The 16,029-nt window shown below is 41.8% G+C and overlaps 1 protein-coding gene across 1 annotated transcript; it reads left to right on the forward strand.

The window, feature by feature from the left end:
• The first annotated feature begins 2,754 nt into the window (after window positions 1-2,754).
• On the forward strand, window positions 2,755-12,742 carry LOC103276840 (schlafen family member 13-like). The gene is made up of 4 exons (XM_008074284.1): window positions 2,755-3,805; window positions 4,425-4,556; window positions 10,760-11,483; window positions 11,854-12,742. Exons 1-4 carry the CDS (start codon window positions 2,755-2,757, stop codon window positions 12,623-12,625), a joined length of 2,679 nt encoding a protein of 892 aa, XP_008072475.1. The 3' UTR covers window positions 12,626-12,742.
• Window positions 12,743-16,029: the final 3,287 nt, after the last annotated feature.

Raw genomic sequence — 16,029 nt, forward strand, 5'->3', positions numbered from 1 at the left:
CACGGAGGATACTGGGAATGCTGATCAGGAAGCTGTTTCCTGAAGACTGTCCAGAGCCTTGGTGGGTGTATCTCCCAGCAGGTCTATGTACAGACAGGATGGGTCCCCAATTGCAGCAAGAAAGGTGCTTCCCAGCAAACTCCTACACAGATAGAATAAGTTCTGGCAAAGTTGAGACTGGATTTCCTCAGGATCTGCTGTGGGATAGAGGCTGAAGAGCCTGGTGTTGTTACCTTAGAAGGTATGTATCTCCGAGGGGGACTCTGCACAGACAGGATTGTATCCTGTTTACAGCAGGAGAGGCTAGAACTGAGATGAGGCTCCCTCTGGATCTACTGTGGGACAGAGGCTAGAGAACCTGTCTCATTGACCCTGCCAAGTACACGTTTCCCAAATGGTCTCAGCAAAGATGGGATAGTTCCCAACTGCAGTGGAAGGGGCTGAACCTGATGCTGGGTCTCTTCAGGATCTGCTGTGGGATGGAGACTGGAGAGCTCATGTCATTGGTCCAGACAGGTATGCGTCCTCCAGCAGATGTCAGCACAAATGGGATAATTCCCCAAATAACATCAAAAGGGGTTGGAATTGGGACTAGGTTCCCTCAAGATCTGCTGTAGGACAAAGATTGCTGATTCTTTCAGGGAGGCTCAAAATCCCCAGCTGTGAGATATGGGCAAGTCTCCCTCTGGGTTTTTGTGTGAGCAGCTCTGAGCTAGGACTTTAGGCGTGGTAAGGCTGGGGCAGCACCACAGGGCAACTTTCAGGTTCATTGCCAAAGCCGTTATCAGCAGACGAGACTTTCTGCCAAGGTACTACTGTGCGCAGTTCCTTTTGGACCCCTTGTCAGATGATTTTGGTTTCAGGTTCAAAGCCAAACAGGGATGTGGCCAAGCCCCTTGGGGGACTGGGCGTGAACCCAGAAGCAAGCTCAGCAGGGCAGATTAGCCAACTGGGTGTTGGTCTGTATTCTCCAAGCAAACTTCCAAAGTCTTGGACCCCAGTGGAGTTTTATAAGCCCTTACCTGAATTCTGAGGCTCCTGCAGAGAAATCTTTCACTGTGGGTGGTTGCAGAGCTCTTATTGTGGGGGGATATGAGCAGGTTACTGTCCATTCTGCCATCTTGGTGACATCCCTGGAAACTTGCTTTGGTTGCTCATCGTCATGCTTTGTAAATTTATCTATGTTTATATATTAAGATATAGCTTACTCATTTGATCTGCTGTATTAAACTTTCATTGTATGTAAACCTTTGTTTCCCATATCAGAAATCTACCTTGCCCTTTACAGTGTCTATGTCAAACTTTCTCCACTCTGTTAAAATGTTTTGTCCTGCTGTATCGCAGGGAATGATTTCATTTCCTACATTAAAGGGAAAAGAGAAGGTGTCAGAAGGGCCCTCTCTCAGCTTCCTCCCACAAAAGTTATAAACTTACCTTTGCCCATGCCAATTATTTCCTCTTCCCGTCTTCCTGACCTATTACATTCTGGATCACATTATTTTTCTACCTCTCTTTTCAAGGCCTTCACTGGCTTAATCATCCCATACTTTTTTCTACATCTTTACATTTTAATTTCCCTACTGGATCTTTCCCCCCCATGTTAAATATTTTCAGGTATTTTCCAACTTAAAAACAACTACTTCTTCTCTTTCTCCAGCTACATATCACTGGACCTCTCTCCTTTCATAGCTTGATATAGTGGACACGTTTTATATACTTGATGATGTGATTTCCTTACCTCCCATATATTTCTCAAACTATTGCAAAATGATTACAATTAATTAATCTGAGCTCACTTACTGAGCACCTGTGAACCAGCACACAGTGTTAAATGCATGTTATGAGTGATTTCAATTAATCCTCGTAATAATAGTCATATTTAGATGGCTTCCCCATGTTCTATAAGTAGAAAAGCAGAGTTATAAAGATGAACTATCTGGACTAATATCATAATGCTATTAAATGACAAAATTGGAATTCAAGTCATCTTCACTGACTGTAGTCTCTAAAACCTTAACCCCTGGTATATTGCTTCCTGATGCTCACTCTCCAGTTGTCTGAACAGCAATTTTGAAGTTACTAATTACCTCAACTTTGCCAAACCTAATAACGCTTTCCAGTTGTCACATAGCTGCAACTGTCAGCAGTAGACTCCTTAAACCCTCAGCAGTTAACCTTGTTCTGAGCCTGCTTAATATCATATTCCCTTGGTTTTGCTCCTACTATTTGGGATTTTGATACTCAGTCCTCTCTACAGTCACAGTGTGTTCTTCTTTTACTTATCCTCTAAAATTGATATTAATTGGAAAACTGTTCTAAACTGAGGTATTCTCATGTCATGGGTCATACACCCCTCCAGGGATCCACTACTGTCATGCTTCAGTGCAGATGACTTCACCTGGCCAATACCAGTGTATCCTTTAAGTCTTAACTTAAATGCCATCTCCTCCTGGAAGTCTTATTGAACTGTGGTCTGCGTATTAATTCAGATACCCCTTTACTGTGTTTTCTTTTTTATAGCCCACATCACACATGATGGTAAGTACTAACTCCATTAGTTTCCTTTCCTGCCAGACAGTCAGGTCCTAAAGAGAAGGGACTATTCCTGTATTCTTTACTAGTTTGTTGTCTTCTCCCAGCACATATTAGACAGGAATTAAATACTTTCTGACAAATGAATTACATGTATGGAATAATTAATTTTTTTAGTCAAAATAAAGCTAATGTTCTAACAGTTTCAGCTGTTGTACCAGCATGGAGAGAGATGATGAAACCTCCCTGATGTTGGAACCATCTTACCCAGACTCAGTCATTAGTATAGGAAAAGTGACTCTTGGAGAAGAAAACAGAAAAAAAATGGAGAAAACGAAGAGAGACAAACAGAGGATGAGAATTACACGGATTGCGTGTGCTTTATTAAACTCAGGAGGAGGAGTGATTCGAATGGAAATGGAAAATGAAGATGTGCGTCCTACGGAGATGGGACTGGATATAGAACGGTCTTTGAGAGAGCTTATTCAGTCTAAAGATTTGCTGGCTTTCTTTGAGACCAAGCAACAAGGGAAGTGTTTTGAAATTTTTGTTAAATCTTGGAACAATGGCCCTTTCTCTAAAGACAGTTCTGTCAAGCCACGCATTTGCAGCCTGAGTTCTTCACTATACTGTAGATCTGGGACCTCTGTTTTTTCTTTGAATTCAAGAGAGGCATTCGACTTTCTGAAAAATAATGCAGAAATCTTGGGGCAAGAACCTTCTCGTAAAATTCTCAAAGTCATGCCTAAAGTCCTTGATAACTCAAATCCTGCAGACCTCATTTTTCAAAAATACCGCCTTGAATATGGTGAAATCCTGCCTTTTCCTGAGTCTTATTCCATAGAATTTAAACAGTTCTCTACACACCACATCCAAGAATATGTAAAAAACATGATTCCAGAGTACATCTCCGCATTTGCAAACACTCAGGGAGGCTATCTTTTTATTGGAGTGGATGATAAGCATAGGCAAGTCCTGGGATGTGCAAAAGAAAATGTTGACCGGGACTCTTTGAAAAGTGTAATAGCAAGAACAATTTCCAAGTTGCCTGTTGTCCATTTTTGCTCTTCCAAACCATCAGTGAAGTATAGCACTAAAACCATAGATGTGTTTAAGGAGCAAGTGTTCTATGGTTATCTTTGTGTGATTAAAGTGGAGCCATTCTGCTGTGCAGTGTTCGCAAAAGCTCCCAGTTCCTGGATAGTGAGGGAGAACAACGTCTGCAGCCTGACAGCTAAGGAGTGGGTAGGCAAAATGATGGATGCAGATCCAGGTAAGAGAAAGCAAGCTTCTCCCTCTTTGTCTTTCCACCTTTTCGGCAACTCCATGTCCTACTCCATTCTCTGTAATGCTGAGCTCTAAATACTTACTGAAATTTCTTTAAATCTCCATGAGTTTCTTATTCGGGATGGATTTTTTGGGTGAGAAAAATCCAAAATCACATACTTTGTGAATGGTGATTTCCCACAAAAGAAACAGTGAGGACAACACTTGGACATTGATTCCTTTATTAAATCCTCTCATTGGAATTTACTGGAGCCTCATAATAAGAATTGCCTTATACCTCAGTTTAGCATGAGTTAAATTCTGGGAGACAGGAGCTGGTATTGGATGAGGTTTGTTTTTGTTGGTGTTAGTGGAGTTGAGTGTGCAAGGACTTAAAACACGTGGTGATATCACTTTTAAAAGAAAATGTATAATTCAAGCATAGAGCTATTTAAACATGGAAGAGGGAGCATTATACTGAATGGGGAAACACCATTCAAGAGTCAAAACAAGGGCTTTTGTGGCCTGAATTGTACTATGTTAGGTGAAGTTTGGACATAGCCTTGTTCAGCCTATTCCAGTGGAGGAGAATGCAATGACATAGGATAAAATGGTCTTTCTTTCAGAGTTTGTTTCAGAGTTGACCGAGGATTTTGAATCTCAGCTGAGTCTGTCCCACAGCCCTCCACTTTGTAGACCAGTGTATGCAAAGAAAGGTCTGGAACATAAAGAAGAGCTCCAACAACGTTTATTTTCAGGTACTAATGGCCAGTTTTTTATTAGGAGAAAGGGAGATGATTTAACATATTTTGTTAAAAGCAAAGATATGGAAGATTGTGTTCTGCATACCCAGGTGTTTACATGACATGCCACAAGCCTCTTGGCAATGTTCCAGGTACCCTTAGAAGTCATCTAGCTGAGTGGTTGCCAAATCTGGCTGATTATCGGAAGCACCACAGGAGGCAGTTAAACATGCAGGTGTCCAGTCCCCCATCAAGAATTCATTTCCAGGAGTAGGGCCTGGGCATGTATATCTGAATAATCTTCCTTAATTATTCTGATGCCCTGCTGGGTTTGAAAAACACTGATCTAGTACAACTGTAGGCAAAACATTAGATCAAGGGGAGCATGATAGGACAATTGACCACTTCTACTCAGTTTTTCAGGGATGGAGGAATTATATCTCCAAATAGAATTAAAATGTTCACCTGGAAAATATAAAATTGCCTCAAATCATTCTACCAAAAAGATATCTGTGCATGCATGTTTATTGCAGCACTATTCACAATAGCAAAAACATGGGACCAACCATCAAAAGTGGACTGGATAAAAAATAATGTGGTACATGTACATGATGGAATATTATGCAGCTGTAAAGGAGGATGAAATTATGGACTTCTAGAGGTGGGGAAGATGGCGGCCGAGCCAGTCAGACTATGCAAATCCCCATGTGAGTGAGTGAGTGTATGGAAAATTTTGTGTATGTGCTGGTGAGCTAGTGGGCATGTGAGTGGCTGACTGGGTGAGGACTAGGGAACTAGCGGCCAGGGTTCTCCTGGTGCAGCGCCTGGTGCCACAGGGTCTGGGCTTGTACCCTAGCGATTCGCGGGACACAGAAGCCAAGCACCATTTTCTCTTTTTTTCTTTTTTAAATCAACAACCCCCACCTGGCAAGAAAACACTGGGAGAGATTGTCTAGGTGGGGTTCCTGAGCGTGTGGCCAGGCCCTTGGTGCAACAGCAGGTGCTGCGGCTTCTCTACTTGTCCCTGGCTCTTCCCGGGTTGCAGAAGTGGAGCACCATTGTTTTTTTAAAAACAGACAGAAGTTTTCCTTTGGAAAAGCAGTTGGGAGACACTATTGCCCCAGGCGCTCTCTCACCATTGAAGCAGGAGAGAGACTGCTCCAGGCTTTGCCTTACCACTTCAGCACCTTGCAGGGTGCACCTTCAAGGGACTGCAGACGGAGTCCAGAGGCAAGTTCCTATGGAAGAGGACAAGAGAGGCACCCCACCACCATATTGAAGGCGGGACAGGAAAGTGCTCCAACTTGCTCACCATGGACCAATAGATCCGATCTCTGTGACTGGTGAATCAACTACTCAGGGCTTGATCGTGGCCCAAAGGGAATATCCTGAGAAAACAAACTTCAGAGGCACCAGACAAGTTCTGAGTTCCATGCGCCCCATCCCCTACCCTGATCCAGCTGTAGGACAAAGGGTATGGTCACAAAGGAGGAGGAAGAACTCTAAAGAGATCAGTGGTGAGTCTGGGGCGACGCCAACCCCCTCCTTCCCACCAATCCTCTGAACATCAGACCCAAGCAGCTGGGCCACAACTGAGAGGGAAGAACCCAGGCAGAGCCTGGACATCAGTCGCAATAGGAGAGCTCCATTTCAGGATAGGCCTTGCTTTGGCACCCCAGTGAGAGTATAAACCTGGGGAAGAGACCATCCCAGTACCTCCCCACCAGAGATCTCCTTGACTATACGAGAGTGGGAGGGGAGGCCTGCAGCCCCACCCACCTCCACTGCCCCTCCTCTTTCCCTGCTTCCTTTCCTGAAGAGAGTGAAAGAGGTGGCTCTGCAGGAGAGACCTGATTGGAGGAGCAATTACAGAGCCTGCCACAAGAGGCCAGATTTGTTTGTTTTTGTTTTTTAAGTTACTTTTTAATTAAAAAAAATTTTTTTTGACTGTTTGCTTTTTAAAAAGTTCATCTATTTTTGAAATATTTTTCCTTTGTGAATGAATGTGTATGTGAGAGTTTGATCTGCATCACCCTCCAAAATTTTTTTCTTTACTTTTTCTGTTTCTTCTTTTATTTGTCGTTTTCTGTTTATGTGAATGATTGAGTGTTCATCTTTTGATTTTGTTGTGGTTGCTAGTTTTTGTTCGTCTGGGTCTTTTTTATATTCATTGTTTATAGTTTAAGGGGTGTGTCAATAGATGTGTGAGGGTTTGACCTGAATCTCCCCTCTTTTTTTTCCTTTTGGTCTTTCTGTTTTTCTTCTCTATTCACTTTGTGCTAGGCATGTGTGTGTGTTTAGTTTTCTTGGGGGTCTTTTTGTTGCTGATTGTTTTGTTTAGCTTTGTTGTTATTCCAGTTTGTTTTGGAGTGTGTGTGAGTATGTGTTCAACTGCTTTTGCATTGGTTTCTGTTTTGCATTGTCATATAGAGTGGTAGTGGAGAGTGGGTCTCGGGAAACACATACTACAATAAGTGAACATTTTAATTTGCAAGTAGTAACTGATTCCTAGCGCCCCATCCCCACTTTATTCAAATTTCGAAAACTACAAGTGACAGCAAAGCTTTCTATCCACCATCCTATTTCAAAATAGAATAAGTCCAGAGCCTGGATCAGGGAAGAATAGAGGTCTGAGCAAATCAGAAGGGAAAGCCTCTCCCACTGACACTAAATAGCAGAACTAAAGGGAAAAACAAGAGATCTGTCACAAATGACGAAAAGCCAAAGGAAAACCTCAGGCAATTTCAAGTGTACCAAAGACAAAACTCCTGAAAAATAAGACCTTGGCACCCAAACAATGGAAGTCACCAAAGACTGTCACCAGAATATGACAAGGATTAGAGAATGGATGGAAAGAGTGAATAGGACTCAAGAAAGACAAGATGCAACACTGAAAGAATTTGTAACAGAGATTTTGGCAATAAAAAATTTCATCCAGGAAATAAATAACAAGATGACAAGCATGGAAAGCAGAATTAATCTAGCTGAAGAAAGAATTTTAGAACTTGAAGACCAGAACATAGAATTAACCCTATCTGTAAAAAACATAGAAAGAAGACTCAGAAAGAAAGAACAAAGCGTACAAGAGATGTGCGATTATATGAAGAGGCCGAACCTATGCCTGATTGGTATCCCAGAAGAAGAAAGGGAAATGGAGAACGACTTAGAGCAAGTATTCCAGGAAGTAATCCAAGAAAACTTTCCCCATTTCACCAGAGATGTGACCAGCCAAGCACAAGAGATACAGAAAACCCCCACGAGACATCAAATGAGAAGACCAACCCCTAGACATGTAGTAATTCGCCTACACAAAGTAGGTACAAAGGAAAAAAATCCTAAAAGCAGCAACAGAAAAAAGTCAGATAACCTACTGGGGAAAACCAATCAGAATAGCAGCAGACCTATCAGCAGAAACACTACAAGCAAGAAGGGACTGGAACCCTATATCACAGTCCTCAAAGATAAACAACTTAAACCAAGAATTTCCTATCCAGCCAAGCTCAGCTTCATCAGTGACAGAGAATGAAAATCCTTCCCAGACATCCAATCCCTAAGAGATTATGCAGCTTCCAGACCAGCTCTACAGGAGACACTTAAAAAGGTAGTAAGCACAGAAGAAAGAAGAAAAAGATTGACAACACACTTCCCAAGAAAACAGCAGAGCACAGAATCAGCAGAGAATACAGTACAACAAGAAACTTGAAAACACACACATACACTAACCCCAAAGCCAAAAGAGAACAAGCAAACAAAGGAAAAACTTTATAAGAACCTCATGACAGGGATAAGCAATTATATTTCAATAATCAGCCTGAATGTGAATGGACTAAATGCACCACTGAAAAGACACAGAATCGTGAACTGGTAAGAAACCATGATCCAATTATATGCTGCATCCAGGAGATTCATCTCACTTCAAGGGATGCACACAGACTCAAAGTTAGAGGTTGGAAAACAAGTTTCCAGGCAAATGGATCACAAAAGAAGGCAGGAGTTGCAATCTTAATATCAGACAAACAACCTTTAAGCTATCAAAAATTTAAAAAGATACAAAAGGACACTACATAATGATAAAAGGTTCAATCCACGAACAAGAAATATCCATCCTAAACATATACGCACCCAACACAGGAGTACCAGCATTTATGAAGCAACTACTAAGTAAACTAAAAAAAGATATTGACTCTAACACTATTATAGCAGGGGACTTGAATACCCCACTGACAGCCCTAGATAGATCATTGAGGCAAAAAATCAGCAAGGTGATCCAGAACCTAAACTTGACACTCAACCAAATGGACTTAATAGTTACCTAGAGATTATTCCACCCAACAACCACAGAATTTGGAGTCGATCATACTCAGCGATCTATCACAGAAACAAAGAACAGATGTTCTCACTCATAAGCAGACCTTGAACAATTATAATACTATAAGAAAGTGTTTGGCAACAATGGAAAACTGTGTGTGTGGGGTGGGATTGGCAGTTGAGGGAAACTGCTGGGGGAGGGAGGGGCATACCTCATCAACAATGGTAACTGCATAATCAATGTGTGTATACCTAACCCTGAATTGTACCCCACACCTTTATAATGAAAAAAAGCAAGTATGGACTTGGCAGCAACATGGATGGATTTAGAGTCTGTCCTATTCAGTGATCTATCATAGAGACAAAGAACTGAATGCCACATGTTCTCATTCAAAAATGGGTCCTGAACATTTATCACAATATTATAAGAAAGAGATCGACAGTAGCAGGACACTGCTGGGGGAGGCACATAACATCACTAAGGATACCTGATCCTAAACCAGTGAGAGGCCCAAACTTCACCTCTACGTAGACCACTTATGTACCTAATCCTGAATTGTATTCATCATTTTTTTTTTTGAGTAGGTCTCACTCTGTCATCCATGCTGGAGTGCTGGCACACTCATGGCCACTGCGGCCTTGACCTACTGGGCTCAGGTGATCCTTTAGTTTCAGCCTTCCAACTAGCTAGAACTACAGGAATGTACCTCCACACCCAGCTAATTTTTTGATTTCTTGTAGATACAGGGTCTCGCCAAGTTGCTCGGGCTGGTCTCAAACCTCTGGACTCAGGCAATCCTCTCACCTCTGCCTCCCAAAGTACTGGGATTTATAGGCATGAGCCACCACACGTGGCTGTACCCCACATCTTTAAAGTAAAAAAGAAGAATAAAAAAGAATATAAAACAGAGAAACTATGAGTAATTTCTCTTGGAAGAGGCTAGAGGGGATGAGTCACCAGTGTCTCAGAAGGAGCACAAAATAAAATTTAAGACCATGGACAATGTTAGGTAATTCCTCCCCCCACCACGCCTAAATGTTCTTAAGCAAGGTTTTATCTAAAAGTTACTACTTAGAAAAAAATCTAGATTTCTAGAGGAGGAAATGGCTTGTTTAACTTCACACATTGAATAAATTAAATGTGAGATCTAACAGTAGAATATGATATGCAAATATATATGTATATCTAAACTTTTATCAAGGGCCAAGTCATTAATACATTAGGCTTGAAAGGCTCGGTGGCTCAGCCTGTAATCCCGCGCCTTTGGGAGGCTGAGGTGAGTGGATTGCCTGAGCCTGCGGGTTCGAGACCCGCCTGGGCAACTTGGTGAGACCTCATCTCTACAATAAATCAAAAATTAGCGGGCGTGGTAGTGCTCGCCTGTAGTTCCAGCTACTTGGAAGGCTGAGGCGGAAGGATCGCCGGAGCCCAGCAGGTAGGGAGTGGCCACTGCACTTTAGTTTGTGCGACAGAGTGAGATTCCAACTGAAAAACAAAACAAAACAAAACAAAACAAAAACATTAGGCTTGCCTTAGGTACATTTTCAACCAAATAGTTTCTTTACTTACCTGAGTTCTTTGTAGTCATTAACTTATCATAAAAGTTTTTTAATGTTCCACATGAGAATCTGAGATGTAAGAATAATTGAATTCAAGATTTTCTCTTTCTCAGGCTTAATAAATTCCATTTTAGTTTTTAGTTGTCACGCTCTACTCTCCATGAGATACATAGACCTCATTATGCAGTTTACCAGATTTGTAAGGTGTGGGTTCAGGAGAGGTGCACCAGAAAGAATTTCTCTTAAGTTGCAAAATTATTCGGGGACTTTACTATCCCTGTTAAGTGTAACATGTGATTCATACAAAACAACACAAACTTAAAATCTTGTCTATCTTTTTCCACATGTAGTGCCACCAGAACATTTGCAGTATACTCCCAAATCCCTCTGTAAAGAGCTGTTCTCACAGCATGAAGGACTGGAGGAGTTAATAAACAAGCAAATGCAACCTTTCTCCCGGGGAATTCTGATCCTCTCTAGAAGCTGGGCCGTGGATCTGAACTTGCAAGAGAAAGAGGAGGTCATCTGTGATGCTCTGCTGATAGCACAGAACAGCCCCCCCATTCTCTACACCATTCTCAGGGAGCAGAATGCAGAGGGCCAGGACTACTGCACTCATATTGCCTTTATTTTGAAGCACAAGCTGGTGAACACGGGGGGCTACACCGGGAAGGTGTGTGTCATAGCCAAGGCCCTCTGCCTGAGTTCTGAGAGCAGTGCAGAGTCCTTGAAGGGTGCAGTCCCTCTGATAGATTACCCCATATCCTACAACCTCGCAGACACCCAGCAGATGGAAGCCTTGTTGCAGTCCCTTGTGATTGTCTTGCTCGGTTTCAGGTCTTTCTTGAGTGATCAGCTCGGCTGTGAGGTTCTGAATCTGCTCACAGCCGAACAGTATGAAATATTCTCCAAAAACCTCCACAAGAACAGAAAGTTGTTTGTCCATGGCTTCCCAGGCTCAGGGAAGACAATCATGGCCATGAAGATCATGGAGAAGATCAAGAATGTGTTTCACTGTGAGGAAAAGAGAATTCTCTATGTTTGTGAAAACCAGCGTCTGATGGACTTTATCAGGTAAGCAGTTGAATCTTATGTTATTCATTTTTATATTTATTTATTAGAGACAGGGTCTCACTCTGTTGCCCAGGCTGCAGTGCAGTGATGCAGTCACAACTCACTGCAGCCTTGAAATCTTTTGGCCTCAAGTGATCTTCCCATCCTAACCTTCCAAGGTGCTGAGATTACAAGCATGAGCCACTGGACCCAACCTATAAACATCCTCTAATCTGGGCTTAATTTCTCTGCTAAGTCACATTGTTACTTGAGAATTAAGTGGTAAAAATGATGTGTGACAACAGACTGTCTTCAGAGAAGCATGATAGAGTCATTTTCTCCATTTTTTTTTCAGCTTGAGATAATCTATGTGTCATTTTAATTATTACAGGAATAAAGGGATCTGTCAAGCAGTGACCCGGAAAACTTTCATGAGAGGTAACTTTGAACATATTCAGCACATCATCATTGATGAAGCTCAGAATTTCCGCACTGAAGATGGATACTGGTATCAGAAGGCAGAAACCATCACGCAAGGAGACAAAGATTGCCCGGGAATTCTCTGGATCTTTCTGGACTACTTTCAGACCAGCCACTTGAAATCTAGTGGCCTCCCTTCTCTCTCAGCTCAGTATCCAAGAGAAGAACTCACCAGAGTTGTCCGAAATGCAGATCCAATAGCCAAATACCTACAAGGAGTAATGCAGGACGTCAGAAAAAAACCCCCATTTAACATCCCCCTGGGGTATCTAGAGATGTTTCATGAGGCTAAATTGGTTCCAGGTGTTGCAGGCAACTTAGAAATTATTGAAGACTTGAACTTGGAGGACATGGTGATCTTTGTAGTAGAGAAGTGTCGATGTCTCTTGAGGAATGGTTATTCTCCCAAAGACATTGTTGTGCTTTTCAGCAAAGCAAGTGATGTGGAAAAATATAAAGATAAGTTTTTGAAAGAAACGAAGAAGAGAAAGGTATCTCAGATTAATGATGAATTCATTTTTGCCGATGACATGTTGGACAGTGTCCGTCGATTTTCAGGCCTGGAAAGAAGCATTGTATTTGGGATTGATCCCAGGGCAACTGAGCCAGCTATTTCCTATAATCTTCTGCTCTGTCTGGCTTCCAGGGCACAGAAACATCTGTATATTCTGAGGCTTAAATAATAGGAAGACCTTAGTTTCAGAAGAAGTTATAAAAGTAGACTATTCTCTCTGTCCCTGCTGTTTCAGAAAAGGAAGGACTGTTCTGCATCAAAAAATTATTGTTACTAACAATAAAGCTCTTTAAGAGGCCTGGCTTCAGAGCTTTTGCTATATGGAACTTCTTAAAAGTCTGATTCTGACTGTATTAATTACTAATCTTAAACTGAATATCATATGTTCTCTCTAATAAGCAGGAGGTAAACACTGTATGCACATGGGCACAAGGATGGGAACAACAGACACTAGGGCACTCTTTTTTTTTTTAGTCGACTTTTTAAAAAAATGTAAGTGGGACAGGCACTCTTATGGGTGAGGGGCATAAGGACTGAAAACTACCCACTGTGTACCATGTCCACCACTTGGGTGACAAGCTCAATACATCTATGTAACAAACCTTCACATGTACCCTTTGAGTCTGAAAAAAAATTTAGGCCGTACATGGTGGCTCACACCTGTCTTCCCAGCACTTAGAAAGGTCCAGGTGGGAGGATTGCTTTAGCCTGGGAATTCAAGACCAGCCTAGGCAGCATAGTGAAACCTCATTTCTACAAAAAATCAACAAATTAGTTGGATGTGGTGGCGTGTGCCTGTAGTCCCAGCTACTCCAGAAACTGAGGTAGAAGGTTATTGCTTCAGCCTAGGAGGTTGAGCCTGTAATGGGCCATAATCATACCATTGCACTGCAGTCTGGGTGACAGATCTTTTTGCCTTGCTATTCATATTTATATTGAAATTCCGTATTTTAAAAACGACCAAGTAAATTTTTGGGTTTGTTTTTTTTTTTTGCTAAGCCAGAAGAACATTGTTGATGCTTTCTCTTTTTGTCTACATCTCCAAAGGCAATAAAACATAGGAGTACACTATATTTCTTTTTTATGCAAAGTTCAAGAATCTGGTTTTTTAAAATTGGCAGAGTAATATGAAATGGACCATTAGGCCATTGCCTTGCTAAGCTATGGTGTGGCCATGTGCTCTTTGAGCTATGGCCAGGCCATGTTTCCTGGCTTTGGCCCCCTTCCCCACCTTGGGGAGGTGAATTCTCTCTCTCTCCCCCATTTACTTTTAAGTATATTTTCTAAGCTAAAAAAAAAAAAAAAAGAAAAGAAATGGACCATTAATCTGAGTGCTTATTTCATGGGGAGTATCCCCACCATGGTCAATTAATTTCAAGCTAACTACATGACATAAATAGGCCCACAACATCCTTGAAAAATTAGCAGTCGGCCCTTGGGAACTGATATGAACCTGTTTCAGCACATCACTACTACTTCTAAGCCATTCTAGCAAAATTTAATGTGCCTTTTTCTCAACTTCAGTATTTTAGAAAGAGAAAACATTCCTATAAGAAAATCTGGATCTTTAAACTTTCATTTTAATCGTGTAGTTGTTTTTACATTGGTATTTATACAAAGTCAAAGTTATTTCCTCTGAAATCCTGATAGACATCACCATTTCTGAAATAGAGGCTATGCATTACTAACGAACATGGACTTCCCCTTACCAAGATTGATCTGGCTACCATCACCGGTGAGTGTTCACCCTGCCGACAACAGAGGCCAATGCAGAGTCCTCAAGGTAGTAGCATTCCTCAGAATAACCGGCTGAAACAGGGTGGCTCGCAGGAATAAATACACATTCTATATATAAGCGTATCCTATTCACAATGCTTTTACTGGTATCATCATCCATGGACTTACAGATTGCCGTATTTCTTGCCATAAAATATTACCTCTAAACACGAAACTCATCTTGCCACAGTGGTAACCAAAAGAACTCGTCTTACTTCAATGGTATACCACAATGGTGTAGCAATGGGCTCAAGCCAATAGACTTTCAGTTTTTACCATGTGTTCCTTCACTCAGAATCAGCTGGTGTTACAGTATAAAGCCATAGCCTGCTGCAAGATTAGTTTTAGCCACAACAGCACCTGCAAAGTTGGAGTTCTTTTCTCCAGAAGATCTTATATGCCAAAATATACCAGTCTCCGAACCAAGAACTGGAAGTGGGTTGTGTGGACTTTCTGGTGATTACATCTAATAATGCTTTTAGGGAAATCACTCTGATTTCTTTGACTTTTTCTGGGTAGTTTGTGGGAACTCTGGTTTTGGATGTGGTAACATATAGAGAAAAAGTAATATGAAATCCCCTATATAAATTTAATAGAGGGCCACAGGGTAAAAAGCTGTAGAAAAGACCTGAGTTCTACAAAGTTGCAAACATATGTTAAAAGTTTTAAAAACCTGTGATTTCTAAGTTCTGTTTCAAAGTTCGCCTTCTTTCTTCCATGGTTGCTCACACATAGTTGCTTCAATAGAGCAACTAATAATGGATTATCTTCATGTCCTGATTTCCAGGGAAAGCTGCCCATGAGATTGAACTTATTTTCCTGTAACAATGAACCTTAGGTCCTGCAGACATTCTTGATGGTATCCAGGAGTTTGATTGGCCTCCTGTACACCTCTCTGCAAAGCTATAGGCAGAGGTAGATGGGAACCAGCCACTGTTTTCTAGTTTGCTTCTCTATAATGGCTTGCTGCCCAGGAATCAGGTCATTGAGGGGTCACAAGACTTGTAACTTCCCCAACTGCAATTGTAAAATCTAAGATTGATCATTGAGATATTTTTCAGACTTGCATTTTGGTGGACAAAGTAGCCCCATCCGGATCCATGACCTATGCCAGGGAGCTAACTCCACCAGTTCTATCCCCACAGCTCTGTTCATGAAGACAGTTTGGATACCTCAATGATTTCATCCCTAACCAATCAGCAGTACCCATTCCCTAGCCACCTGCCTATGAAATTATTTTTAAAAAGCCAAGTCTAAAAATTCTCGAGGAGGCGGATTTGAGAATATCCCGTCTCTTACCTAGCTGTCCTATGATAATTAAACTTTCTTTACTATAACTTCTGCTGTCTTAGCGAATTTGCTGTCTGTGCAGTAGACAGAAGAACATAACTAGACGGTAACAATTGCTCCAGAATTTCTAGGGTGACTGAGGAACAGTATGGAAAAGAGAAGTTGAAGCTGATACTAGGTGGGCATTGATGCCTCTACCTTATCAACTGCTATAGTCCTTCAGTTCCCCTCTAACCAACCCAGCTTTTTGAGGGGGTCAACAAGGCAGCACAGGTAGGTCCAGAAGGTCCCAGGAGGAATCCCTGTGCACAGCTAGCACATCTGTGCCCTCAAGGGCTCTGGGGGCCAGTGAAACCTCGTAAAGCATCAAACTGGGTCCTGAAGATGATCTGAGCCCACGGTCTTGGTGGGGAGTAGAAAGAGGATACGAGGAGAGGAGGAGGGAAGCATAAAAGAGAAGCCCTGAAGGTATGTTTCCTTTTCTCCAAACTCCAACCCCAGTATCTG

Source organism: Carlito syrichta, unplaced genomic scaffold (genome assembly GCF_000164805.1).
Source record: "Carlito syrichta isolate Samal-C Ts95f unplaced genomic scaffold, Tarsius_syrichta-2.0.1 Scaffold316387, whole genome shotgun sequence".
Lineage (NCBI taxonomy): Eukaryota > Metazoa > Chordata > Mammalia > Primates > Tarsiidae > Carlito > Carlito syrichta.

Bases quoted from the DNA above. Each gene is read 5' to 3' on its own strand.
- LOC103276840 (XM_008074284.1), top strand. From the start codon at position 2,755: ATGGAGAGAGATGATGAAACCTCCCTGATGTTGGAACCATCTTACCCA. The intron at 4,557-10,759 runs GTACTAATGGCC...TTCCACATGTAG, and splicing joins CCAACAACGTTTATTTTCAG to TGCCACCAGAACATTTGCAG. The intron at 11,484-11,853 runs GTAAGCAGTTGA...TAATTATTACAG, and splicing joins CGTCTGATGGACTTTATCAG to GAATAAAGGGATCTGTCAAG.